This window comes from Pteropus medius, unplaced genomic scaffold (assembly GCF_902729225.1).
Source record: "Pteropus medius unplaced genomic scaffold, Ma_sr-lr_union100, whole genome shotgun sequence".
Classification (NCBI taxonomy): Eukaryota; Metazoa; Chordata; class Mammalia; order Chiroptera; family Pteropodidae; genus Pteropus; species Pteropus medius.
The window spans coordinates 14,722-41,905 of NW_024342198.1; the positions used below are offsets into that span (position 1 = coordinate 14,722).

Sequence of the window (27,184 nt, forward strand, 5' to 3'; positions counted from 1 at the left end):
CTAGCTCATATTCTCTGAAATGTGTTCTTTAAAATACGGATCCAGAATGTCAATCAAGAGATGGAAATAAAGAAGACAACACTTCTCACAGGATCCCTTGCAAAGATAATAAAGTTTAAGGAACAATATGTAATTGAGTGATCCCTGGGTCTCGAAGGGTCTTGAAGTTTCATCTGAAGCAGACAGGCCATGTCATTCCTCCACTCTGACAGCATCCCTATCATCTCCTTCTTTCTCATTCCCCTCACCACATGGCTTCCTTTGAGCATGTTTACTTGAGGCAAGTGCCAAACTCAGGACCTTTGCACTGGCTCTTTCCCACGCAGGCTACACACTTCCCCAAAATCTTCCTGTCTTTTCTGCATCTCTCTTAAGGTCTCTGCTCAAGTAGCACCTTGTTTCAAGTCTTTCTCAATTCCATTGAAAATGACACGCACATCTATGAACTTGTAGACATACCTTCTTTTTCTTCAAAGCACAGGCACCATCTAACAATGTGTATAATTTTTCACTTTTTTATATTCCTTCTCCATCTTTGGATTATAGGGACTTCTGTTTTTCAGCACCCTGTGCTCCTTGTCTAGAAAATGGTCAGCACTTCCTCAGTGTGTAAAAGAATTTCTCATGAAACCAATATAAAAATGATTTATTTGGCAAATTGCTAAGAGGATGGCAGTAATTTGTAATTAGAGATGTCACATGACCTTACTTAAAGGAGATCAAATTTCTACAAAACCATATACATGTCATATATACATCTTATGGTTAAAATATAAATTGTAGCATTTCACATGTTAGTATTACTCATGTATAAAAATTAATCATCTTATTTTTTTTTCATTTTCAGTCATCACCTCCAGCACATGGAACAAGGGAATGGTACACAAATTTTAGAATTTCTTCTCCTGGGATTTTCAGATGAACCAGAACAGCAGCCTCTCATATTTGGGCTCTTCCTCTCCATGTACTTGATCACCGTGTTTGGAAACCTGCTCATCATCCTGGCCGTCAGCTCAGACTCCCACCTCCACACGCCCATGTACTTCTTTCTCTCCAACCTGTCCTTGGTGGACATCTGTTTCACCTCCACCACTATCCCAAAGATGCTGGTGAACATCCAAACACAGAGCCAAGTCATAACCTATGAAGGCTGCATCACACAGATATACTTTTTTATACTCTTCGGAATGTTGGATGACTTCCTTTTGACTGTGATGGCTTATGACCGCTTTGTGGCCATCTGTCACCCCCTGCACTACACAGTCATCATGAACCCCCGACTCTGTGGACTGCTGCTTCTGGTGTCCTGGATCGTGAGTGCCCTGTATTCCTTGTTACAAAGCTTGATGATGTTGCGACTATCTTTCTGTACAGTCTTGAAAATCCCCCACTTTTTCTGTGAACTCAATCAGATGATCCAATTTGCCTGTTCTGACACCTTTCTTAATAACCTGGTGATATATTTGGCAGCTGTGCTGCTGGTTGGTGTTCCTTTTGCTGGCATCCTTTACTCTTACTCTAAGATTGTTTCTTGCATACGTGGCATGTCATCAGCTCAAGGGAGGTTTAAAGCATTTTCTACCTGTGTTTCTCACCTCTCTATTGTCTTCTTATTTTATTGTACAAGTGCAGGAGTGTACCTCAGCTCTGCAGCTACCCAAATCTTGCATTCAGGTGCAGTAGCCTCGGTGATGTACACTGTTGTCACACCCATGCTGAACCCCTTCATCTACAGTCTCAGGAACAAAGACATAAAGGGGGCTTTGAAAAGATTCTGTGGGATGGCAGCTAGAAAAGGGACAACTGTTCTGGGGCTGAAGAACTTGCTGTGTTTGGAGAGCTAAAAGCCTTGGAACCAGAAAATTGTGGAAATAGAATATGCCTCCTTTATTTATTTGCTGGAATTTACATTTAGTTTTCCACCTTCTCTATACAAATGTAAGTAATTGTTTGTCATGCTTTCTGCTCTGATGTATAGATATTTTCTCTCTTTGTCCATTTTCCCAGTCTCACAAAGTATTTCTCAGATTTAAACCAAGAATATTTGGAAAATCCCATTTATCGTTTGAAGACATATGGATCTTAAAAATAATTTCTTCTGCCCTGTGCCTCTTTGGTGTTGGAAGATGGCCTTGTGGTCACTGTCTGCTGTATTTCCTCTTTGATCTCCTGCCTCTCTGTGCCAGCACGACTCCCGTGATGGATGCCGACTCTTGAAAGACAGATGTGCACACTGAGGAAGCGGTGGCAGAGGCAGCAGAGGTGAGCTCTTGGACTGCTACCGCCAAGCAGTGGTTTTTCTGCCACTTTTGTAAGGGCAAGATCAGCCTCAAATTCCCAGAATATGTATCATCCCAGATATGGATCAGCCTTAATTGAAGAAGTGACAGATGATTCCAGCTTTTTTGGTGGTGGTTGCAGCCATATAGGAAATAACACATTTTGCAGAGTTGTGGTGCAATTTGAATCTCAGTATGATTATACAGGATTTTAGGCAATTTCTAAGTAGCAATCTACTGGACTAAAATAATAGAGCCAATGAGCAAGGTCACCAAACTCACACTGACTCTGGGGACCAAGTCGGCCTTCAAGGTTGCCAATGATTGGGAGATATAGATTGCAAAGACGTACTCATCCCGGTAGATCTCCAGCTATGAAAAGAATAATACAACAGTTCTTTGCTGGAGTCTTTGCAAATTCTGCAGTTCCTGGGTCCCCATACCCTTTTTCCTGGAGGGAGATGCTGTACTCATCCCTGGGGACTATGCCTGGGAGTTCACACAGGGCTTGATGCCATCATAAGCTAATTTTTAAGACAACTGAAAAACAAAGGGCGTCCACGAGTTGCCAAGGAGAAGATCACATCTCCTCCAACAGTGATAGTAACTCAGGAGGAAGTCGATATGTGTTTAGAGTGTTCGGTATGCAAAGAAGATTACATAGTTGAAGAGGAAGTCAGCAGTTACCCTGCAGCCACATCTTTCAGAGCAGTTGTATTGTGCCATGTTTAGAACTGCATGATACATGTTCTATATGCGGGCAGAGCTGAAATGGTGAGCACACTACTTGGCAAACTCAGAGCTCTGAGGCCTCTGCAGGCAACAGATTTAGCAGTGACCGCCAACTACAAGACTGATGGACTTTCTGAAGCTAAAGACCATGTCTGAGCCAGGTCTGTGGTACTTTTCTTACCACAGCTATAAATTGCATCAAAAGAAAAAAAATAGTAGGTGGATTTAGGAAACGTATAAGAAACCCAAACCATCATATTAATGTAGTGAGTGTTTTTCTTCTCTAAATTTAAAGTTAGCATCTGTAGATGGAATTATGTCTCCAACAAAATGGCTCTGAATCCTCAATTCAGAGTGATAATTTTATAACTGTGAAACTTAATTATGTGCGTTTACCTGCAGCCAGAATAGAATCAGTTCCTTAAAGCCCAGCTAGAGTCCTGCTATCTGTCACGTTACCCTGTGATGGATGCTTTCACATCCTTGTCCATCCTCCATTCTATCATTAGTGTATTTTATAGTAAATACAGTGAAACCAGAGCCCTAAAAAATAAAAATTAAGTAATTTCTTCTCAAATGGCCACATCATCTTTAGAATTCTCATTTGTCTTACTAAAGAGTCTTCATGAGTTGTATAACTCAAATATAGCAAACTACACTTGTTGACTAAGTTCATTTACGTGATGTTTTACACAGAAAAAGTGAAACAGTTTTCCTTTGGGGTCTCTTCTATTCTATTTCACTCCCTTAACTGCTCTTAATGATAATATTTACTTTAACATTCTGCTGGTTTTAACTGAACTTCTGCTTTTATTCTCTTATTGAATTCGGTGTCCACAAAGTCTGCCATAGTACCCAGGAATAAAATTGATTATCAAATATATATCTCCAGGTAGAGTCGCATATTTGATAAATAGATTCACGTAATATGCTCTTTAGAAAGAATTGACCTTGTACACGAGGAAGCATTACTCAGTTGATGACTATGCAAGATTTCTTTTCCATGCTGTAATCAACTCCTGAAGTATTGAAGATGGATTCCATGTGTGAGGGTTTGTTTTCGTTGAGGTGAAGAATGGTTGGTGTATTTACATTTCATTACTAAATTATCTTCCTGTTTGTCCTCCAAAATTTCAGTGCTGCTTACAAATATGACTCCTCTACAGTCTGAACAAAATATCTCCACTTTTCCTATTTTGTCATATGACTAACTGCATAGTGAAGGAACAATGTCACTATTATCCCTTTCATAGCTCCTCATATGCAGGAAATTCTTCCATATTCATGATCGCAGTGTGATTCACAGGAGAACTTGAATTCCTGCCCCGTCTTAGGATTTCCTCAGAGTTTCTGCTAAAATGCACATCCTTCCAACTTCTCCTGGTTACGTAAACGTGACCCTTAACAGAATCGATTGTTCAACCAGTTATCCAAAATAAACTTAAATAACAGAATGATTATAAATGCTATGTCCAAATATTAGAACATATGCCCATAATTTAAAAATAGCCAGTAAGTGTCCTCATTCAATTCTTTTTATTGTATCCATAGCTAATGCTGCGTAACAAGCTGACCTAAATGATATCATTTATATTAAATATGATTAGATGATGGGATTTGTTCTGATCTCTGCTCAGATACTCATGGGTCCACATCAGCTGGGAGTCTCTACATTGTGTATCTCCAGCTCATCCATGATGTTGTGTGAGGTTGTAATGCACCCCTGTCTTGAACCAATTTATGACAGTTTATTTATGTAGTATAATCTTCTAGTTTACAAAAATAAAATGACTTTACAAAATGTAATTTTCCATAACTTAATGTCACTGTTTTAATATCCATGTAAAACACTTAGCTTTCTACCAAATGATATTTCATATATGATCATAAATGGATGCTGTATCTTTTGAAGGCTTTTCTTGCATCTATTGATATGATCATATGATTCTTATTTTTTAATTTGTTTACATGGTGTATCACATTCATCGATTTGCGTATATTAAACCATCCCTGTGCCCCTGAGATGAAGCCCACTTGATCGTGGTGTATAATCTTTTGATATGTTGCTGTCTTCGGTTCCCTAGTATCTCATGTAGGATTTTTGCATCTGTATTCATGAGAGATATTGGTCTGCAGTTTTCTTTTTGTGTGTTATCTTTACCAGGTTTTGGTATCAGGGTAATATTGGCCTCATAAAATGAGTTGAGAAGTATGGCCTCTTCTTTCATTTTTTGGAAGAGTTTTAGGAGAAGAGGTATTAAAACTTCTTGAATGTTTGGTAGAATTCACTGGTGAAGCCATCTGGTCCTGGACTTTTACTTTTTGGGTAGGTTTTTGATGATTCCTTCCATTTTTATGCTGCTGATCAGTGTATTTAGATTTTCCAGATCTTCTTGTGTCAGTCTCGGAAGATTGAATTTTTCTAAGTACTGTTCCATTTCTCCTAGGTTATTCAATTTGTTATCATATATTTTTTTCATCATATTCTTGCATGATCGTTTGTATTTCTGAGATGTCAGTTGTAATTTCCCCTCTTTCATTCCTGATTTTGTTTATTTGTGCCCTTTTTCTTTTTTCTTTAGTGAGTCTAGCCAGTGGTTTGTCAATTTAATTAAACTTCTCAAAGAACCAGTTTCTTGTATTTATTTTTTCTATCGTTTTTCTTTTGTTTTCGATTTCATTTGTTTCTGCTCTAATTTTGATAATTTCTTTCCTTCTGCTGACTTAGGCTTCATTTGTTCTTCCTTTTCTAGTTTTTTAAGATGAACCATTAGGTTGTTTATATGGACTCTTTTTTTTGGATATAGGCCTGTAACGATATGAACTTTCTTCTTATAACCGTTTTTGCTTGTCCCAAAAGTTTTGATATGTTGTACTATCATTATCATTTGTTTTTATATATGTCTTGATCTCTCTTTTTATTTCTTCTCTGACCCAGTTATTCTTCAGTTGCATTTGTTTAATCTCCATGTTTTTGTGTTTTTGTGTTTCTTCCTGATTTCCTTCTATAGTTGATCAGAGATCATAGTGCTTTAGGGCCCTCTGATTGGGAGCATAGATATTAATAAGGGTTTCGTCTTCCTTGTGCATGATTCTCTTTATCATTATAAAGTGTCCCTCAGTATCTTTCTTTACCTTTTTTATTTTGAAGTCTATTTCATCTGATATTAGTACCACTACTCTCACTTTTCTCTGAATGTCATTTGCTTGAAATATCATTTTCTACCCCTTCACTCTGAGGCTGTATTTGTCTTACGAGCTGAGACGTGTCCCCTGGAGGCAGGATATGGTTGGGTTTTGCTTTATGATCCATTCTGCAACTCTGTAGCTTTCTATTGGTGAGTTCAGTTCATTTACATTTAGGGTGATTATTAAAATATGAGGTGTTCTTACAGCCACTTTATCTTTTGCTTTCTGGTAGCTCAGTGTTTCCATTGCTTCCTTGTCCTTGTGTTTCTGTTTTCTTTATTTTGTTTGGCTTTTGTGGGTTTTGCCTCTGGTTCTTCTTGTTTTATGTTATATACTTCAGTTCTGAATCTTTGATGTGTAGGTACCATTATGAGTATAAAAAAGATTGTTATATATATTCAGCACGTTACATGCCTGAAATCATCTTGTGTGTATCTCTTTATCTTTGGCTTGTGTGTATCTCTTTACCTTTGGCTTACATCTTCCCACTCTAAGATGTCATAGTGACGCTCATCAGTGCCTGGACCAGCACTTGGCACATCACATTTGCTCAGTAAATATTTGGTAGACATATTCATTTATTTATGTATCCTGTACCTTTGTCAAATGTTACTACACCCCTTAAGTGTCAGCCACATCACCTTCTACTCCTTCCCCCACTTTTTAACTATACTTAATGACCTGGACTTGGATCCAAGCCCCACCACTTGTTAGCTCCACGACCTTGGGCAGTCACTCCCCTGGTGTAGTCAGGCTCCCTAAGAACAGCATTAGGTTTAATGAGGACTCACGGAACTCAGCAAAGCTGTTAGATTCATGCTACAGTTCATTACAGTGAAAGTGTACAGATTGCAATCAGCAAAGGGAAGAGGTACATGAGACAGGGTCCAGGAGAGATCAGGAGTAAGCTTCCAGCTGTCTTTTCCAGTGGAGTTGTATTGACGGCACTTCATTCTCCCAGCGATGATGTGTGACAACATGCATGGAGTATTGCCAATTATGGAGGCTCACCTGAGCCTTGGTGTCCAGGAGTTTTATTGGGGTCCAGTCACATAGACATGACTGACTGCCTGCATAGTTCAACTTAATCTCCGGCCCCTCAAGAGATTAAGTTGATCCTGTGTGGCCCAAAGTCCCACCATAAAACACATTGTAAGCATAGACTATCTATTCATAGTGTTCCTAGGTCCCCAGATAAACAAAGAAACTCTTATCAAGCAGGACATTGAAAGGGCTTAGAAGCTCTTGCTCTGAAGCCAGACAAGAGCTAAACCTTTCTTTGGAATGTGCAAGATTTGGACAACCTGCGCCTGCTAAATTAATCCTTATGGCATACCTGGAATCTTTCAACCTCAGTTTCCATATCGGTATTATAAAGGAAATAATCGTTCCCCACCCCCGCCCTTTTCTATAAGTCCCAGTGATGGATATGGCTTGCCCTTCTCTTTTTTTATTTGTGGAATTATTTTGTTTATTATTCTTGGGCTTTGAGTTTCGACTTCTTTTATCTTATATGTGATGGGCACACTAGTCCTGGTTCTGCCCCTTGCCTCTGCAGACATACTCAATAAAATCTTGTTTATGCCACAACTATTGATCCCCTTGCTTCGCACATTTATCCCTGAGGATATGACATCATACCATTCTCATTTCATTGTACTGGGCCTTCTCCATCATAATGTGAGAGCCAAACGAAGGGAGGCCTCACTTATTTTGCTCACTTATGTGGTTCCATAAATATGGGAATGTATATAGAAAAAAATAGTAAGGAATGGAAAAGTCATAGAAGAAAAAGAAGGTCAGGAAAAAGAAAACCAGGTTGATTATAGTGGATTCAAGTAATTGTGTAAGTGAAATTGAATAGAAATCTAAGATTAACTTCTAAAAGAAAAGATATAAAATGCAATAATGTAATCACATTGATATGGGTTTATAATTACAGATAAATGGGCCAAGAGATGGAAGTGAAAAATACAAAATCACACTTTTGAAAAGCAGTGGAGGAAGTAGTATCTACAGAACTTTCTACCTTTATAATAGGTTTCAATATGCTTAGGAAAAGAATAGAGGTGAACAGTAACTGAATGCAAAGGAATGCCATTCACAAGATAGGAGATGATCTAGAACTTTTTACCTTTAAAAGTCATGGGAGAAACACAATATGACAGACTGATAGAAGGGAGCACATGCACTTTAAACTTTACCCCAAATACATCTCTACGTATATAAAGGAATTCAATGTCAAACAGCAAAGTTAGTGAAAAAAACTCCAATTCGACACATTAAAGAAATTAATTAGTCAACCCAGTAAACAAACATAGCCATCCCTGGGCTCTGGGCGAGGCTGGTTAGACTCTCAGGGGCCCTCAGGTAGAAGGTTTCAGGTTCTTTCCTCTCTGATTCTTTGCTGCAGTACCAGCTGGGCTCTCTGACTCACCTGGATGAGGTCTCTCTGAGGAAGGACTTCGTGTGGAAGTCTGAATTCTTTTCTGGGTGGTAGATGCTGGGGACTGAAGGACTGTCTCCAGATAGGACAGCAGGAAGGAGTGAAGCATTGGTACCCAACCAGATTTAGGAATCGAAAATAACAAATACGTCCTGTAAAGCCCAGGGTTGCATATACAGCAGAGGATGAATTTTTATCTCCTTTTATCTGCTTGTTAGACATTGTTTACATTGTTATTCCCACCTCTGAGCCCCGATTTCCCTGTGAGACACTGGTCTGGACTAAATGAAAATTTTTCCTGCTGATTCTCTGTTTCCAAAGGACCAAGTCAGAAGTCAAGTGAATCCTGTTTTCGTTACTCCTTCTTCGTGACTCTCCTGCCTGCCCAAGGTTTTACTTCCCAGCACCTTATTCCAACCCAGAGCTAAAGTTCTCTCAAAAGTCTAGACTGAAGATGACGTCAGAAACATTGTGGAGTGAGAGATATCCCCAGATCTCTCCCCTTGAAACAACAATAAGCTGAAAATCTAAAATGCAACAACAACAAAAAATAGCCAAAATGCACACCAGCATGTCTGAGCGTGGAATCTGTGCATAAGAGCTACCACATATCAGAACCCTAAGTATTGGGGAGTGGGCTGGGAGAAACAAAGAAGCTGCCTCTCACAGCTGGAGCTTCCTGCAGGAGGAAGGAGAGGAGAGAAGGTGTGGCGGGTTTCCTGAACAACCACGCCGGGGAAAGATGTGAGCTCCATGTGGACTCAGTGCCCAGACATCAGGGCAGAAAGCAGAAAAGCAGAACAGAAAAGAAAAACAGTTGATTATTACCAGCTATTGTTGCAAAACCAAGACTGAGCTGCAGCTCCCATCTCCAACCCAGATGGGCCCTCCACCCATACCCTCCGAGACCAAACACCACGGAGCCCCAGGTGAATCTGAGCAAACTACCGAAATTGTCAATAACACTGACAGCGACTGAGACTGAGAGTAGCGAGTGTGATTAAACATCTATAAGAAAAAAAACGTAATTAAAAATTCATATAAAGCCAGGATCCAAGAGGCTTAGACGTCACCTACCGGAAACCAAAAGAAAAGAGCCTTCTCTGCAGCAGGCTAAAGAAAAAACTTTATATAATAAATCTTTCTGGAAAAACAGTAGAATACTCTTCCATTAATGCCCAAGTGGAGAAATAGTCCATTAAACATCATGAACTACCAAGATGACAAGGCATCTCAGAAAGAAAGAGAAAAATCTCTAGCAAATAAGCTTACACACATAGAAATATGCGACTTAAATGACAGAGAATTCAGGATAGTACTTATGAAAAAACTCAATGAGATCCCAAATGAATCACATCAGCAATTTCAGGAATTGAAAAAACAACTAGATGAACAGAGCAAGGACATTGGAAACCCTCCAATAAAACTGAATAAATCTCTGGGAGATGAAGAACACAATGCAAGAGTTGAAAACATGAAATAGAAGCTTGGGAAATGGAGTCGACCAAATGGAGGAAAGGATCAGTGATATCGAAGACAGAGGTCTAGAAATAAATCAGAAGGAAGAAGAGACAAACCAAAGAATGAAAAATAATGAAAGAGAAATTCAAGAACTAGCTGATCCCATCAGGAGAGGAAACATAAGAATAATGGGCATTAACAAAGGTGAGGAAAAGGAGCAGAAACTAGAAAGCATTTTCAGACTAATAGTGGATGAGAATTTCCTAAATGTAAGGAATGAGCTGGAGCATGGAATTCAAGAAGTCAAAAGAACATCCAATTATCTCAAGCCAAAAAGGCCTTCACCAAGACACATTGTATTAAAATTATCAAAAATCAATGACAAAGACAGAATTCTCAGGGCAGCCAGGAAGAAGAAAACGGTAACCTATAAAGGAAAACCCATTACATTATCGTCGGACTTCTCAGCGCAGACCTTACAAGCCAGAAAAGAATGGAATCAAATATTTAAACTATTAAGTGAAAGCAACTACCAGCCTAATAATGTACCCAGCTTAACTCTCCTTTAAATATGAAGGAGAAATTAAGACCTTTCCAGAGACTTTGCAGAAACATGGTGGAGGGAGAGACATCCCTAGATCTCTTCCTTTGAAACAATAATTAGCTGAACTTCTAAAACTCGACAAAGAAACACCCAAACTGCACACCAGCACATCTGGGTATGGGATCTGGGTATGGGATCTGCGCATAAGAGCTACCACAGGTCAGAACCCCTGTGTCAGACGGCAGACTGGGAGAAACAAAGAAGCTGCCTCTCGCAGCCTCCAGAGCTCTCTGTAGGGGTAGGGGGAGCAGTGAAGGTGAGGCAACCTCCCTGAACAGCCCTGCCTGGGAAAGCTGTGAGTTTGTGGCGACCGGCTTGCAGAAAGGTCCAAATATCAGGGCAGAAAGCAGAGAATCAGGACTGCAGAGAAACAACAGTTGAATATTACCAGACATGGTTGCAAAATCAAGGCTGAGCCCCAGTCACCAACCCCCGTTCCAGAGAATTCCTCCTCTATATCATCCAAGACCGATCATAGTGGAGCTCTAGGAGAATCTGAGGAAATGCTGCCGTGACTGTCACTGACCTTGACAGAGAATTAAAGTGAGGGTACTCTGACCCTGACAGGGAATTATACTAGACTGATTAAATGTCTACAAGAAAATGTTTTTAAAAGGCATTTTAAAGGCTTTATATAAAGCAGGGATCCAAGAGGCTTAGAAGCCACCTACTGAAAAAAAAAAAAAGTGCCTTCTTTGCAACAGTCTAAAGAGAGACATTTATAAAATCAATCTTCTTTCTGGAAAAACAACAGATTACTTCCGTTAATGCCCAGGTGGAGAAATAGTCCATCAAACACCATGAACAACCAAGGCGACAAGAAATCTCAGAAAGATAGAGAAAATTCTCCAGAAAATAAGCGTACAGACATAGAATATGCAACTTAAATGACAGAGAATTCGAGATGCTATTTCTGAAAAAACTCAGTGAGTTCCGGTACGAGACATATCAAAGATGTCGGAAAATTAAAAAAAAAAACAACAGTTAGATGAGCAGAGCAAGGACATTGAAATCCTCAAGAAGAACAGAATAGGTCTTCTGGAGATAAAGGAAAAAAAAAACACTGCAAGAGTTGAAAATGAAACAGCAAGCTTGGGAAATAGAGTCGACCAAATGGAGGGAAGAATCAGTGATATCGAAGACGAATCTAGAAATAAATCAGAAGGAAGAAGAGAGAAACCAAAGAATGAAAAATAATGAAGGAGAAATTCAAGAACTAGCTGACAACATCAGGAGAGGAAACATAAGAAGGCAAGGAAAAGGAATAGAGATCAGAAAGCATTTTCAGATAAAAAGTTGAGAATTTCTCAAATCTAAGGAATGAGCTGGAACTTGGATTTCAAGAAGTCAACAGAACACCCAATTATCTCAAGCCAAAAAGGCCTTCACCAAGACACATTGTATTAAAATTATCAAAAATCAATGACAAAGTCAGAATTCTCAAGGCAGCCAGGGAGAAAAAAACGGTAACTTATAAAGGAAAACCCATTCGATTATCATCAGACTTCTCAGCACAACATTACAAGCCAGGAAGGAATGGAACCAAAAATTAAAGCTATTAAGTGAAAAGAACTAGCAGCCTAGAATAATGTATCCAGCTAAGCCCTCCTTTAGATATGAAGAAGAAAATAAGACTTTTCCAGACATACAAAAATCGAGAGAATTCTCCACTACGAGGCCTGCACTATAGGAAATACTGAAAGGGGTCAACTCACCTAAAACAAAATAACAAAACAAAATACATAATTAGGAGGTAAGTGGCTATCAGGCAAATAAGAGCAGAGGAATGCACCCTTACTAAGAACAGGGCATTATAGCTTAAATAATAAGTGCATTATAACGAGATAGTAATGAACATTCAGCATAATAGGAAAAATTGAGATAACAATGACTGAAAAGGGGGGAGATTCAAATCCAGATACGCAAAGGGGAATGGAGACAAGGCGCAAGCAGAAGAAAATGCACAACTGTATGTGTGTGTACGTATGTATGTGTATGTATATATATATATATATATACACACACATATATATATGTATATATATATATATAAACTATCCTTTACATATTCATAATAGTAACCACACACCAAAGATTCAGAACCAAAGTATATAACATAAAACAAGAAGGACCAAAGGGAAAACTCACAAAAACCAACCAAAATAAAGAAAACAGAAGCAATGAAACACCAAGCTACCAGAAAGCAAAAGATAAAATGGCTATGACAAGACCTCATATTTAATAATCACCCTAAATGTAAATGGAACGAACTCACCAATAAAAAACACGGAGTTGCAGAATGGATCAAAAATAAAACTCAACCATATGCTATCTCAGCTGCAAAGACAAATGTAGACTCAAAATGAAAGGATGGAAAATGATATTTCAAGCAAATGGCATTCAGAGAAAAATGAGAGTAGCAGTATTAATATCAGACAAAATACTCTTCAAAATAAAAAAGGTAAAGAAAGATATTGTGATGACACATCATAATGATAAAAGGAATTATGCACTAAGAACACATAACATTATTAATATCTATGTTATCTACGTTCTTAATCAGGGAGCCCCGAAATATGTAAAGCGATTACTAACAGAACTAAAAGGAGAAACAGACCAAATCACTATCATGGTAGTGGACTTAAATACCCCACTGTCGGATATGGACAGATATCATCCAAACAGAAAATCAATACGGGAATAACATCCTTAAATGACACATTAGTCCAACTGGACTTAATTGACATTTACAGAGCCTTCCATCCCCCAAAAAGTTGCGTATACATTCTTCTTTAGTGCACATGGATCATTCTCAAGAATCGGCCACATACTGGGACACAGAGATAGCCTCAACAAATATAAGAAGGTTGGAATCATATCAAACATATTCTCTGATCATGATGCTTTGAAATTAGAGATCAACTGCAGAAATAAGAAGAACCACAAACACATGGAGATTAAACAACATGCTACTGAAGAATGACTGGGTCAAAGAAGAAATAAAAAGAGAGATCAAGAGATACATAGAAACAAATGATAATGATAGTACAACATATCGAAACTTTGGGGACACAGCAAAGGTGGTCATAAGAGAAAATTTCTATCATTACAGGCCTATCTCCAAAAATAAGAAAGAGCACAAATAAACAACCTAATGCTTTATCTTAAAAAACTAGAAAAAGTAGAACAAATGAAGCCTAAAGTCAGCAGAAGGAAATATATCATCAAAATTAGAGCAGAAATGAGAGAAATTGAAAACAAACAAAAAAACGATAGAAAAAATAATTGCAAAAAAGAGCTGCTTCTTTGAGAAAGTTAATGAAATCGACAAACTCCTGGCTAGACTCTCTAAAGAAAAAAGAGAAAGGACACAAATGAACAAAATCAGGGATGGAAAAGTGAAATTATGATACATATTGCAGAAATACGAAGGTTCATACAAGAATACTATGAAAAAGTATGTAACACCAAATTTAATACCCTAGAAGAAATGGACTGGTACTTAGATAAATATAAACTTCCTAGACTGAATCAAGAAGAACTGGAAAATGTAAAAAGATCAATCAGCAGTATGGAAATTGAAACAATCATCAAAAACCTACCAAAAAGTAAAAGAGCCAGATGGCTTCCCCAGTTAATTCTACCAAACATTCAAAGAAGATTTAATACCTATGCTCCTCAAACTCTTCCAAGAAATCAGAGAGGAGGCAATACTGCCCAACATATTTTATGAGGCCAATATTATTCTGATACCAAAACCTGGTAAAGATAACAGAAAATAAAGAAAACTGCACACCAATATCTCTCATGAACACAGAAGCAAAAATCCTAAATAAGAAAGATACAGAGAACTGAATATAGCAACATATTAAAAAGATTATACACCACAATCAAGTGGGCTACATTTAACAGGAACAGGGATGTTTCTTCATATGCAAGTCCACTAATGTGATACACCACATGAACAAATTAAAAAATAAGAATCCTATGATCATATCAAAAGGCAGAAGAAGCCTTCAACAAGATACAGCACACATTTATGGTCAAAACACTTAACAAAATTGGTAGAGAAGGAAAGTACCTTAACATAATAAAAGCCATATATAACGAACAGTCAGTCAACAAAAATATATGAGAAACCTTCAGGCAAAAGTATACCGAATGTTGAAAAACTAAAAACCTTCCCTCTAAGATCAGGAACAAGGCGAAGCTGACCACTATTGCCACTGTTACTCAATATAACATTGGAGGTCCGAGCAAGTGTAATCAGGCAAGAGAAAGATATAAAAGGCATCCAAATAGAAAACGAAGAAGTCATACTGTCACTATTCGTGGATGACATGATTCTTTATATAGAAAACCCTAAAGACTCCATAGAACACTACTAGAAACAATAAGCAAATACAGTAAAATCTCTGTATACAAAATCAATATTCAAAAATCCATAGTGTTTCTATACTCTAATAACGAAAGGTCAGAAAAGGAAGTGGAAAAATAATTTCTTTTGCAATTGCAACGAAAAGAATAAAATACTTAGGAATAAATTTAATAAAACATGTGAAGGACTTATATAATAAAAACTATAAGACCTTATCAAAAGAAATCAAAAAAGATACAAAGCAATGGAAAGATATTCCATGTTCATAGATTGGAAGCATCAACATAGTTTAAGCGACCATATGACCTAAAGCATTATAGAAATTGAATGCAATCGCCTTCAAAATTTCATCGATATTTTTAAAGAAATAGAAAAAAATATATCAGATTTGTATGGAAGCAGAAAATACCTCAAACTGCCGAAGCCATTCAGTGAAAATAGAACGAGACTGGAGGCATCACTCTGCCTGACTTCAAATTATACTACAAAACGACAATAATCAAAACGGCATGCTATTGGCAAGAAAAACAGACATACGGTCCAACAGAACAGAATCCAGAGTCCAGAAGGAAAACCATATTTATATGGGCAAATAATTTTCAACAAAAAAGCTAAAAATCTACAGGAGAAAGGAAAGCCTCTTCAAGATATAGTTCTGGGAAAATTGAAAAGCCACCTCCAAAAGAATGAAACTAAACTGTTTTCTATTACCACACACCAAAATTAACTCAAAATGGATTAAGGACCTGAGGATAAGACCTCAAACAATAAAATGCATAGAAGAAAACATAGGACCTAAACTCAAGGACCTTGGACCTAAAGTGGATTTTATGAATGTGACCTCAAAGGCAATGGAAATAAAAGCAAAAATAAATGAATGGGACTACATCAAACAAAAAGCTTCTGCTCAGAGAAAGAAACCATCAACTAGGTAAAGAGACAACCATCTGCATGGGAAAACATATTTGTGATCGAAACCTCCGATAATGGCCTAATATCCAAAATATACGAAGAACTCATACAACTCAATAACAACAAGAAAACAAATGATCCAATCAAAAAATGGACAGAGAACCTGAACAGACACTTCTGCCTAGAGGACATACAAATGGCCAACAAATATTTGAAAAGATTCTCAACACCGTTAGTTATTAGGGAAATGCACATCAAACCACAGTGAGATACCATCTCATACCTGTTAGAATGGTATCATCAAGAGGACAAGTACTAACAAATGCTAGAGAGGATGTGGAGAAAAAGGAACTCTCATATACTGCTGGTGGGACTCCAAATTGGTACAAGCACTTTGGAAAACAGAATGGAGATGCCTCAAAAACCTAAGAATCGATCTGCCATATGATCCAGCAATCCCTCTTGGGTATTTACTCCAAAGACTTGGAAATCCATATCCAAAATGATTTTTGCTCACCAATGTTCATAGCAGCATTATTCACACTGGACAGGACATGGATGCAACCGAAGTGTCCTACAATAGATGATTGGCTAAAGAAGCCGTGGTACACATATGCAATGGAATATTATCAGCCATAAGAAGAGATGAAATGCTGCCATTTGCAACAACATGGCTGGAACTCAAGATAATCATGCTAAGTGAAATAAGCCAGACAGAAGAAGTTGAAAATCACATGTTATCATTTATATGTGGAATAGAAACCTAAAAACGACAAACAGGACAAAGAAACAGAGACTCATGGTCTTGGACAATAGATACGAGAGAGGGAGGAGGTACATGGGGTAAAGTGGGTCAAATATGTGGTGACCGAAAGAAATCTAACTTGGGTTATGAACACAGTGTAAACATATATATGCCTTACTGTTATATTATACAGTTGAAACTTATTGGATTTCATTAACCAATGTCACCAGAAGAGAATAAATAACTAGTTAATTAATTAAAACAATAATAATACCAAAAAATAAATATAATCACAGATTATAATGTTCCTGAAAAATTCTTATTGGCTAAGTCTTCATAGTCATGGTAACATCAGAATATGAAGCATTACTAAACAAATAGTCATCCTCATAGTATTTCCTACAGTTTATAGTATCATAACATGTTATATAGGTCTGTAATCTAGGAAGTATAAGGCAACAGAATTTGTCACCCCAAAATATGTCAGTTTGCCATAAAGATTATTTGATGCTGGTTAATTTTAAGAAATAACAGACATGGGAGAAGCTCTGAAATCCAAGTACAAGTTATACTTTGTAAGGAACATTTACACAGTAAGGAAAATCTCCAACTGTAAGGGTGTCTCCCTGGCTGTACCAGGTCAATGGGGGTGTCTTTTTCTCTAGAAACTCATCAACGAAGAAGACAATGCCTTATGTCTGCATAACAGCCTTACCTCATTACTGGTTTTTTTTCTGATAACCTCCCATAACTGACTATACACAACCCCAGCACCTTCTACTTTCAGCTAAAGACGATAGTTAACATGGTAGCTCAGGCCACTCTGGGGAGTTACCCAGTTTTCCTGGATCTCTCCTATGTATACATGTTATTAAACTTCACCGGTTTTCTTCTATTAAACTGGCCTTGGTTACAAGGATGTGTCAGCAAAGAACCCAAAGGGTAGAAAGAAACATTTTTCTTCCCCTACAGAGCAGTAGACTATACCACATAGCCTAGTTGTGTGGTAGGCTAACCATCTAGGTTTGTGTAAGTGTGCTCTATGTTACCTAACCTACCCTGCATTTCTCAGAATTTATCCCCTTTGTTTGATGGTGCATGACTGTACACATTAGAACCAAACTTTAATTTAAACACCATTTTGGGTACAGATGTCATACAACTAGGAGCCCCTTACACGATCACAGGACCTCAGCTTTGCTACTCGCAGTGCCCTCAGACCAGTATCTGCAGCATCAGCATCTTCCTGGAGCTTGTGAGAAATGCAGAGTCCCTGGGCCCAACAATTAGTATCTGCACTTGAACTACAATCCTGCATGAGTCATATGCACACTGAAGTTGGAGAAATGCTAGTCCGGACTAGCTTATCTCACCTTCAAAATCTGACATAATTATTTGTGATGGATGATGTAGGTTTTTAGAGCCTCCCTTCAGACATTGCCTAATAACCCAGGAGCAACATCATCTCTGGCTGGGAACCACTGGCTCAGAGATTAAAAACTGAAAGCATCCCGAATGATTCCAATCAGCGCCTATTCCTTACTCTGATTATAACTTCGGGCAGATCACTAAACTTTTTGAAGTCCCATTTCTGCAATGTGGGATAGAGTTCATAATAGAAAAACCCCATAGGATGGACCTTTAAAAAATTGAAATTTGACAAAGCCTGAAGGTAAAAGCTCAGATAATATGACATAAAAGTATGTAAATATTTTTTTAAAAATTATCAAATCTTTTATAAAGTGGGATTAAGGACAGCTCTTAACTTCTGATATAAGCATAATATTCTTCATTAATTTGGTAAAGCGTCATGAAGCCAAGGTGTGTAGTGTCCAACTTTTACATGAAAGTCACAGAGTTTCCCTATTGACAAAGAGGGAAATACTTTGAAGACCCTGGGACCTAACACAGACATTATCCTCAGTCTAGAATTTTGAGAGAACTTTAATGCACAACTGAGATGAGGATCTGGGAGGTGAGACCTCTTGCAGGTAGGAGAATCATGGAGGAGTATGAAAACAGGATTCACTTGACTTCTCACCTGGACTCTTGGGAACAGAGAATCAACAGGAAAAATTTCCAGTCCGTCCAGACCAATGTCCCACAGGGAAATCGGAGCTCAGTGGTGGGAGTAACATTGGAAACAGTGCCTAATGAGCAGATAAATGAAGCAGAAATGATCACCTCTGTGCGTACAAGCCTGGGCTTTACAACACATATTTATTATTTTGGATTCCTATGTGCGAGTGAGATCAATGCTTTACTTTGTTCTGCTGCCTTGTCTGGGGACAGAGCTTCAGTCTCCCTCGTCGATCATCCAGGGAGGCATTCAGACTTCCACACGGAGTCCTCCCTTTCAGAGACCCCATTCAGATGAGTCCAATAGACCAGCAGGTACTTCAGGGAAGGGTCAGAGAGGATGGAACCTGAGAACTTCTACCTGAGGTCTTCTGAGAGCCTAACTAGCCTCACCCAGAGCCTAGAGATGGCGATGTTTGATTGCTAGGTAGACTAATTAATTTAGTAATATGTTAAATTGGAGTTTTTTTCTATCAACTTTGCTGTTTGACATTGAATTCCATCATATATAGAGAGATGAATTTGTTGGAAAGCATGAAAATTATAATTTTTTTGTTCAATTCTAAGTCTGTTATATTGTGTCCTCCCTCACTATATTTACACATAAAAACTTATATGTCCTCACTCATCATTTGAGCAGCATTCTTTTTCATTCATTAATGATCACATCTATCCTTTCCTAAGGATATCTGAATCTACTTACGTTTATATAGGTAGAAATTATAACAGTAGGTACTTCTTCCTCACAACTTGTCAAAAGTATATTTTTATATTTTTCTATGCAGGTCTTTCCTAATTATCTGGAATTAGATACCCATATCAATGTGATTAACTTATTGTGTTTTATCTTTTCTTTTAGAATTGGTCTTACATATTAATTGAGTTGACTTAATACAGTTATTAAAATCTACTATTTTAACTTGGTCATATTTCCCCATCTCTCAACATTTGTTCTATATTAATGCACATATTATAAAAGCACATAGGCAAAATAAGGGAGGTCCTCATTCATTGGATCTCACATTACAAAGGAGAAGGCCCAGTGTAGTGAAATGAGTGCACTATACATCATTTCCTTAGGGAATACATGTATGAAGAAAGGGTATCAATAGTTGTAGAATAAGGAGGATTTTATAGAATAAAAGTTCTCTGGGGAGACCTTTTCATATTGGATAAGGAAAAGAACCAGGACTAGTGTACCCATCAGAATTGTTCAAAAGAGGTCAAAACTCAAAGCCCCAAAATATCAAAGTAAAGAATTCCACAAAGAAAAGTGAGAAAGTGGCGAGGCTCATCCAGTACTGTGCTATATAAATACAAGTTTGGTTATGTAAATGTGGAATAAGGACAGGAATAACAATTAGATCAGGGCTGAGGTGGATGCTGTGATGAGGCCAGTGGAGCAGTAAAGGCCCTGTCAGTGTGATGTCCCTTGAGCCTTAGGGAACTGCAGCACCCACGCTGGCTGCCTCTTCTCTCTGCACCTGACTCTGTGGGCTCTTCATTCTTGTTGCTTTTCCCTCATTGACAAGAAGTGGTCTTTTAAAACTATTCTTATATTTATTACAGTGGATCAGGAGATTTTTGTTTTCTCCCAAAATAAGACATTCGTTTTATGTTGTGACCCAGCATGCCTGCACACGAACACAGCAATGCACACACACACCAGGCACACACACACGTACACACACACACATATGGGATTGACAAAGAAAATCATGATACGATTAAGTATGTATTCTATATATCATGCAATCTCATATTTTCTCTTATGGCTTTTTGATTCTATTCTAGTTAATTCTTGCAAACTATAAACTGTTACTCTACTGCGTCCTGATATAGAATGTAGAAAACATTCCACTGGCAGGGCACCCATAGGTACATCAGTGTTGCCTCCTTCTCTTCCTTCTGTCATCATCAGCAATTTCTCTGAGAATGTTCTCTCATCCCTCTGTGGAGTGATTATTTATTCAGCTACTGTTTTCAACTCAGCTAAGTCTGGTGGGAAGGTGGTGATTTGTTTAACATGCTACATGCCTCACTGCACTCACTGTGTAGCAGGGAGAAAAGACAGAGAAATAAATAAAAATTATACCATGGGCATCCTAATAGGTAAGTAACTTGATGAGAAAGTATTTTTCCTGTGATAATGTTCAGACAAAGAAAAGACTCATGAAGGAGAAGATGCAGGCAATCTGAAGAGGACTTGGTATTTGGAGGATGGAGAGGGTTTGAAAAGTTCCAAAATGTCTCATGGGGTGACTGCAAGCAGAAGGAAGCATGAGTGTAAAGGCTCTGAGCTTTGCAGCTGTGGTGCCAGGAGAAGCTGGGAGTCAAATTCAACGTTTGGGAGATTAGTGTGAGCACGGGCAGGGCTCTGTGTGGGTGAAAGGGGTGAAAAGGTCACAAGACATGAGCCTTGTGTTTGAAGCTACACAATTTGACTTCTCTCTTCATTGAGGAATCACTGGGATGGAGTTTAATTCTGGAGTCTTCTGAACAGTTTTCAATATAAAGAGATCTTCGTGGGTCAATGTGATTTCTGTCTAGAGGGTTTCCAGCCCTTAGAAGATGGGAGAGGTGACAATAAAATATGGCTGTGCAATTGAGGTCCTAGAGGTGGAGAAGTAATGGAGACATAAGATGCAGAAAAAAATAATCTGTCTCGTCTCATCACAGTGGTAATCATTTATTTGCCAACAGACAACAGATGATTAACTTTGCTAAGTTTGTTACATATATTGTTCAAACCTGACATCGTTCTAAATTGATATCACTTTCTATACTATTTGGTTTAGGATTTAGCATTTAGAATGTTCAGCTGTCTCTCATTGAAAAAACTAAGCGGTGGTAGATCTCAGAAACAAAACCGAGTTTTCAAATTTCCAAGACATTGCACTTAATGTTATTTACTAATGTCTCATTTCAGCTGTAAAAATCTCTGCTTTTTTTCTATATATTGTATATTTCCTTTTGTAAATTGTAGGTTTATTCTTTGCAAATTTTCTAGTAATATGTTTGATCTGTGAGATATCTTGACAGATAAAGAAATTTCTGTTTTCTGTTTTGAATAAATAGTTATTTGCTACCTTATTGATAATTCTGGGCATAAGGCAAAACAACTGCGGTTGGCATGTTACCAACTAAGGATGCTTTCTCCTCATCGCACTCTCTCAGGGAGTATCCGAGATTATTAGATCTGTCTCTGTCTCTATCTCTGTCTGCTCTCTGTCTCTGTGTCTCTCTCTCCTCTATCTTTCATTATTTAATCTCTTCTTATTTAACTAATTTTAAAATAAGGGCAGAAAATAGTTATATGACAATGGAGTCTCAGTTTTACATGTCGATTTGAGGGCTTATCAATGGACTTTGGAACTTATTCTATAATATGTAGGGGGATAATCTGATGTTATGTTGCCTTGTATTACTTCTTTCTTCATTATTGTGTCTGGGGGTGAGTATAAGCTAGTATTAACATGACCCAGGAGGTGGGTGTGAGTGTGTGTTTTTCGTGTAGCTGAGCGTTTCTTCACTTCTCAGGGCAGGGGTACCTAGCTCATATTCTCTGAAATGTGTTCTTTAAAATACACATCCAGAATGTCGATCAAAAGATGGAAATAAAGAAGACATCACTTCTCACAGGATCCCTTGCAAAGATAATAAAGTTTAAGGAACAATATGTAATTGAGTGATCCCTGGGTCTCGAAGGGTCTTGAAGTTTCATCTGAAGCAGACAGGCCATGTCATTCCTCCACTCTCTGACAGCATCCCTATCATCTCCTTCTTTCTCATTCCCCTCACCACACGGCTTCCTTTTGAGCATGTTTACTTGAGGCAAGTGCCAAACTCAGGACCTTTGCACTGGCTCTTTCCCAGGCAGGCTACACACTTCCCCAAAATCTTCCTGTCTTTTCTGCATCTCCCTTAAGGTCTCTGCTCAAGTAGCATCTTGTTTCAAGTCTTTCTCAATTCCATTGAAAACGACACGCACATCTATGAACTTGTACACATACTTTCTTTTTCTTCAAAGCACAGGCACCATCTAACAACGTGTATAATTTTTCAGTTTTTTATATTCCTTCTCCATCTTTGGATTATAGGGACTTCTGTTTTTCAGCACACTGTGCTCCTTGTCTAGAAAATGGTCAGGACTTCCTCAGTGTGTAAAAGAATTTCTCATGAAACCAATATAAAAATGATTTATTTGGCAAATTGCTAAGAGGATGGCAGTAATTTATAATTAGAGATGTCACATGACCTTACTTAAAGGAGATCAAATTTCTACAAAACCATATACATGTCATATATACATCTTATGGTTAAAATATAAATTGTAGCATTTCCCATGTTAGTAATACTGATGTATAAAAATTAATCATCTTATTTTTTTTTCATTTTCAGTCATCACCTCCACCACATGGAACAAGGGAATGGTACACAAATTTTAGAATTTCTTCTCCTGGGATTTTCAGATGAACCAGAACGGCAGCCTCTCATATTTGGGCTCTTCCTCTCCATGTACTTGATCACCGTGTTTGGAAACCTGCTCATCACGCTGGCCGTCAGCTCAGACTCCCACCTCCACACGCCCATGTACTTCTTCCTCTCCAACCTGTCTTTGGTGGACATCGGTTTCACCTCCACCACTATCCCAAAGATGCTGGTGAACATCCAAACACAGAGCCAAGTCATAACCTATAAAGGCTGCATCACACAGATATACTTTTTTATACTCTTTGCAGCGTTGGATGACTTCCTTCTGACTGTGATGGCTTATGACCGCTTTGTGGCCATCTGACACCCCCTGCACTACACAGTCATCATGAACCCCCGACTCTGTGGACTGCTGCTTCTGGTGTCCTGGATCATGAGTGCCCTGTATTCCTTGTTACAAAGCTTGATGATGTTGCGACTATCTTTCTGTACAGTCTTGAAAATCCCCCACATTTTCTGTGAACTCAATCAGATGATCCAACTTGCCTGTTCTGACACCTTTCTTAATAACCTGGTGATATATTTGTCAGCCGTGCTGGTGGCTGGTGTTCCTTTTGCTGGCATCCTTTACTCTTACTCTAAGATTGTTTCTTGCATACGTGGAATGTCATCAGCTCAGGGGAAGTATAAAGCATTTTCTACCTGTGTTTCTCACCTCTCTATTGTCTTCTTATTTTATTGTACAGGTGTAGGAGTGTACCTCAGCTCTGCTGCTACCCAAATCTCGCATTCAGGTGCAGTAGCTTCGGTGACGTATGCTGCGGTCACACCCATGCTGAACCCCTTCATCTACAGTCTCAGGAACAAAGACATAAAGGGGGCTCTGAAAAGATTCCGTGGGATGGCAGCTAGAAAAGGGACAACTGTTCTGGGGCTGAAGAACTTTCTGTGTTTGGAGGGCTAAAAGCCTTGGAACCAGAAAATTGTGAAAATAGAATATGCCTCCTTTATTTATTTGCTGGAATTTCCATTTAGTTGTCCACCTTCTCTATACAAATGTAAGTAATTGTTTATCATGCTTTCTGCTCTGATGTATAGATATTTTCTCTCTTTGTCCATTTTCCCAGTCTCACAAAGTATTTCCCAGATTTAAACCAAGAATATTTGGAAAATCCCATTTATCGTTTGAAGACATATGGATCTTAAAAATAATTTCTTCTGCCCTGTGCCTCTTTGGTGTTGGAAGATGGCCTTGTGGTCACTGTCTGCTGTATTTCCTCTTTGATCTCCTGCCTCTCTATGCCGGGACGACTCCCGTGATGGATGCCGACTCCTGAAAGACAGATGTCCATATTGAGGAAGCGGTGGCAGAGGCAGCAGAGGTGAGCTCTTGGACAGCTACCGCCAAGCACTGGTTTTTCTGCCACTTTTGGATGGGCAAGATCAGCCTCAAATTCCCAGAATATGTATCATCTCAGATATGAATCAGGCTTAATTGAAGAAGTGACAGATGATTCCAGCTTTTTTGGTGGTGGTGGCAGCCATATAGGAAATAACACATTTTGCAGAGTTCTGGTGCAATTCGAACCTCAGTATGATTATACAGGATTTTAGGCAATTTCTAAGTAGCAATCTACTGGACTAAAATAATAGAGCCAATGAGAGAGGTCACCAAACTCACAGTGACTCTGGGGACCAAGTCGGCCTTCCAGGTTGCCAATGATTGGGAGATATAGATTGCAAAGAAGTACTCATCCCGGTAGATCTCCAGCTATGAAAAGAATAATACAACAGTTCTTTGCTGGAGTCTTTGCAAATTCTGCAGTTCCTGGGTCCCCACACCCTTTTTCCTGGAGGAGGATGCTGCACTCCAGCCCTGGGGACTATGCCTGGGAGTTCACACAGGGTTTGATGCCATCATAAGCTAGCTTTTAAGACAACTGAAAAACAAAGGGCCTCCACAAGCTGCCAAGGAGAAGATCACATCTCTTCCAACAGTGACAGTAACTCAGGAGCAAGTCGATATGTGTTTAGAGTGTTCGGTATGCAAGGAAGAATACACAGCTGAAGAGGAAGTCGGCAGTTACCCTGCAGCCACATCTTTCAGAGCAGTTGTATTGTGCCATGGTTAGAACTGCATGATACATGTTCTATATGCGAGCAGAGCTTAAATGGTGAGCATGCTACTTGGCAAACCCAGAGTTCTGAGGCCTCTGCAAGCAACAGATTTAGCAGTGACTGCCAACTACAGGACTGATGGACTTTCTGAAGCTAAAGACCATGTCTGAGTCAGGGCTGTGGTACTTTTCTCATCACAGCTATAAATTGTATCAAAAGAAAAAAAATAGTAGGTGGATTTAGGAAACGTATAAGAAACCCAACCCATATTATTAATGTAGTGAGTGTTTTTCTTCTCTAAATTTAAAGTTAGGATCTGTAGATGGAATTATGTCTACAACAAATGCCTCTGATTCCTCAATTCAGAGTGATAATTTTATAACTGTGAAACTTAATTATGTGCGTTTACCCCCAGCCAGAATAGAATCAGTTCCTTAAAGCCCAGCTAGAGTCCTGCTATCTGTCAAGTTACCCTGTAATGGATGCTTTCACATCTTTGTCCATCCTCCATTCTATCATTAGTGTATTTTTTCGTAAGTACAGTGAAACCAGAGCCTTAAAAAATAAAAATTAAATAATTTCTTCTCAAATGGCCACATCATCTTTAGAATTTGTGTTACTAAAGAGTCTTCATGAGTTGTATAACTCAAATATAGCAAACTACACTTGTTGACTAAGTTCATTTACGTGATGTTTTACACGGAAAAAGTGAAACAGTTTTCCTTTGGGGTCTCTTCTATTCTATTTCACTCCCTTAACTGCTCTTAATGATAATATGGACTTTAACATTCTGCTGGTTTTAACTGGACTTCTGCTTTTATTCTCTTATTGAATTCGGTGTCCACAAAGTCTGCCATAGTACCCAGGAATAAAATTGATTATCAAATATATATCTCCAGGTAGAGTCGCAAGTTTGATAAATAGATTCACGTAATATGCTCTTTAGAAAGAATTGACCTTGTACACGAGGAAGCATTACTCAGTTGATGACTATGCAAAGATTTCTTTTCCATGCTGTAATCAACTCCTGAAGTATTGAAGATGGATTCCACGTGTGAGGGTTTGTCTTCGTTGAGGTGAAGAATGATTGGTGTATTTACATTTCATTACTAAATTATCTTCCTGTTTGTCCTCCAAAATTTCAGTGCTGCTTACAAATATGACTCCTCTACAGTCTGAACAAAATATCTCCACTTTTCCTATTTTGTCACATGACTAACTGCATAGTGAAGGAACAATGTCACTATTATCCCTTTCATAGCTCCTCATATGCAGGAAATTCTTCCATATTCATGATCACAGTGTGATTCACAGGAGAACTTGAATTCCTGCCCCGTCTTAGGATTTCCTCAGAGTTTCTGCTAAAATGCACATCCTTCCAACTTCTCCTGGTTACGTAAACGTGACCTTTAACAGAATCGATTGTTAAACCAGTTATCCAAAATAAACTTAAATAACAGGATGATTGTAAATGCTATGTCCAAATATCAGAACATATGCCATAATTTAAAAATAGCCAGTAATTATAAGTGTCCTCATTCAATTCTTTTTATTGTATCCATAGCTAATGCTGCGTAACAAGCTGACCTAAATGATATCATTTATATTAAATATGATTACATGATGGGAGTTGTTCTGATCTCTGCTCAGATACTCATGGGTCCGCATCAGCTGGGAATCTCTACATTGTGTATCTCCAGCTCATCCATGATGTTGTGTGAGGCTGTAATGCACCCCTGTCTTGAACCAATTCATGACAGTTTATTTATGTAGTATAATCTTCTAGTTTACAAAAATAAAATGACTT

The 27,184-nt window shown here is 38.4% G+C and overlaps 1 protein-coding gene and 2 pseudogenes across 1 annotated transcript; all 3 read left to right on the forward strand.

Moving 5' to 3' along the window:
• The first annotated feature begins 863 nt into the window (after positions 1-863).
• LOC120599789 (olfactory receptor-like protein OLF4) lies at positions 864-1,844 on the forward strand. The gene has a single exon (XM_039858897.1). It carries the CDS (start codon positions 864-866, stop codon positions 1,842-1,844), a length of 981 nt encoding a protein of 326 aa, XP_039714831.1.
• Positions 1,845-2,126: 282 nt separating this feature from the next.
• LOC120599776 (E3 ubiquitin-protein ligase RNF115-like) lies at positions 2,127-3,148 on the forward strand (annotated as a pseudogene).
• Positions 3,149-18,748: 15,600 nt separating this feature from the next.
• Positions 18,749-25,528, forward strand: LOC120599785 (E3 ubiquitin-protein ligase RNF115-like; annotated as a pseudogene).
• Positions 25,529-27,184: the final 1,656 nt, after the last annotated feature.

Excerpts from the sequence above, each read along its gene's own strand:
- LOC120599789 (XM_039858897.1), top strand. The coding sequence starts at position 864 with ATGGAACAAGGGAATGGTACACAAATTTTAGAATTTCTTCTCCTGGGA.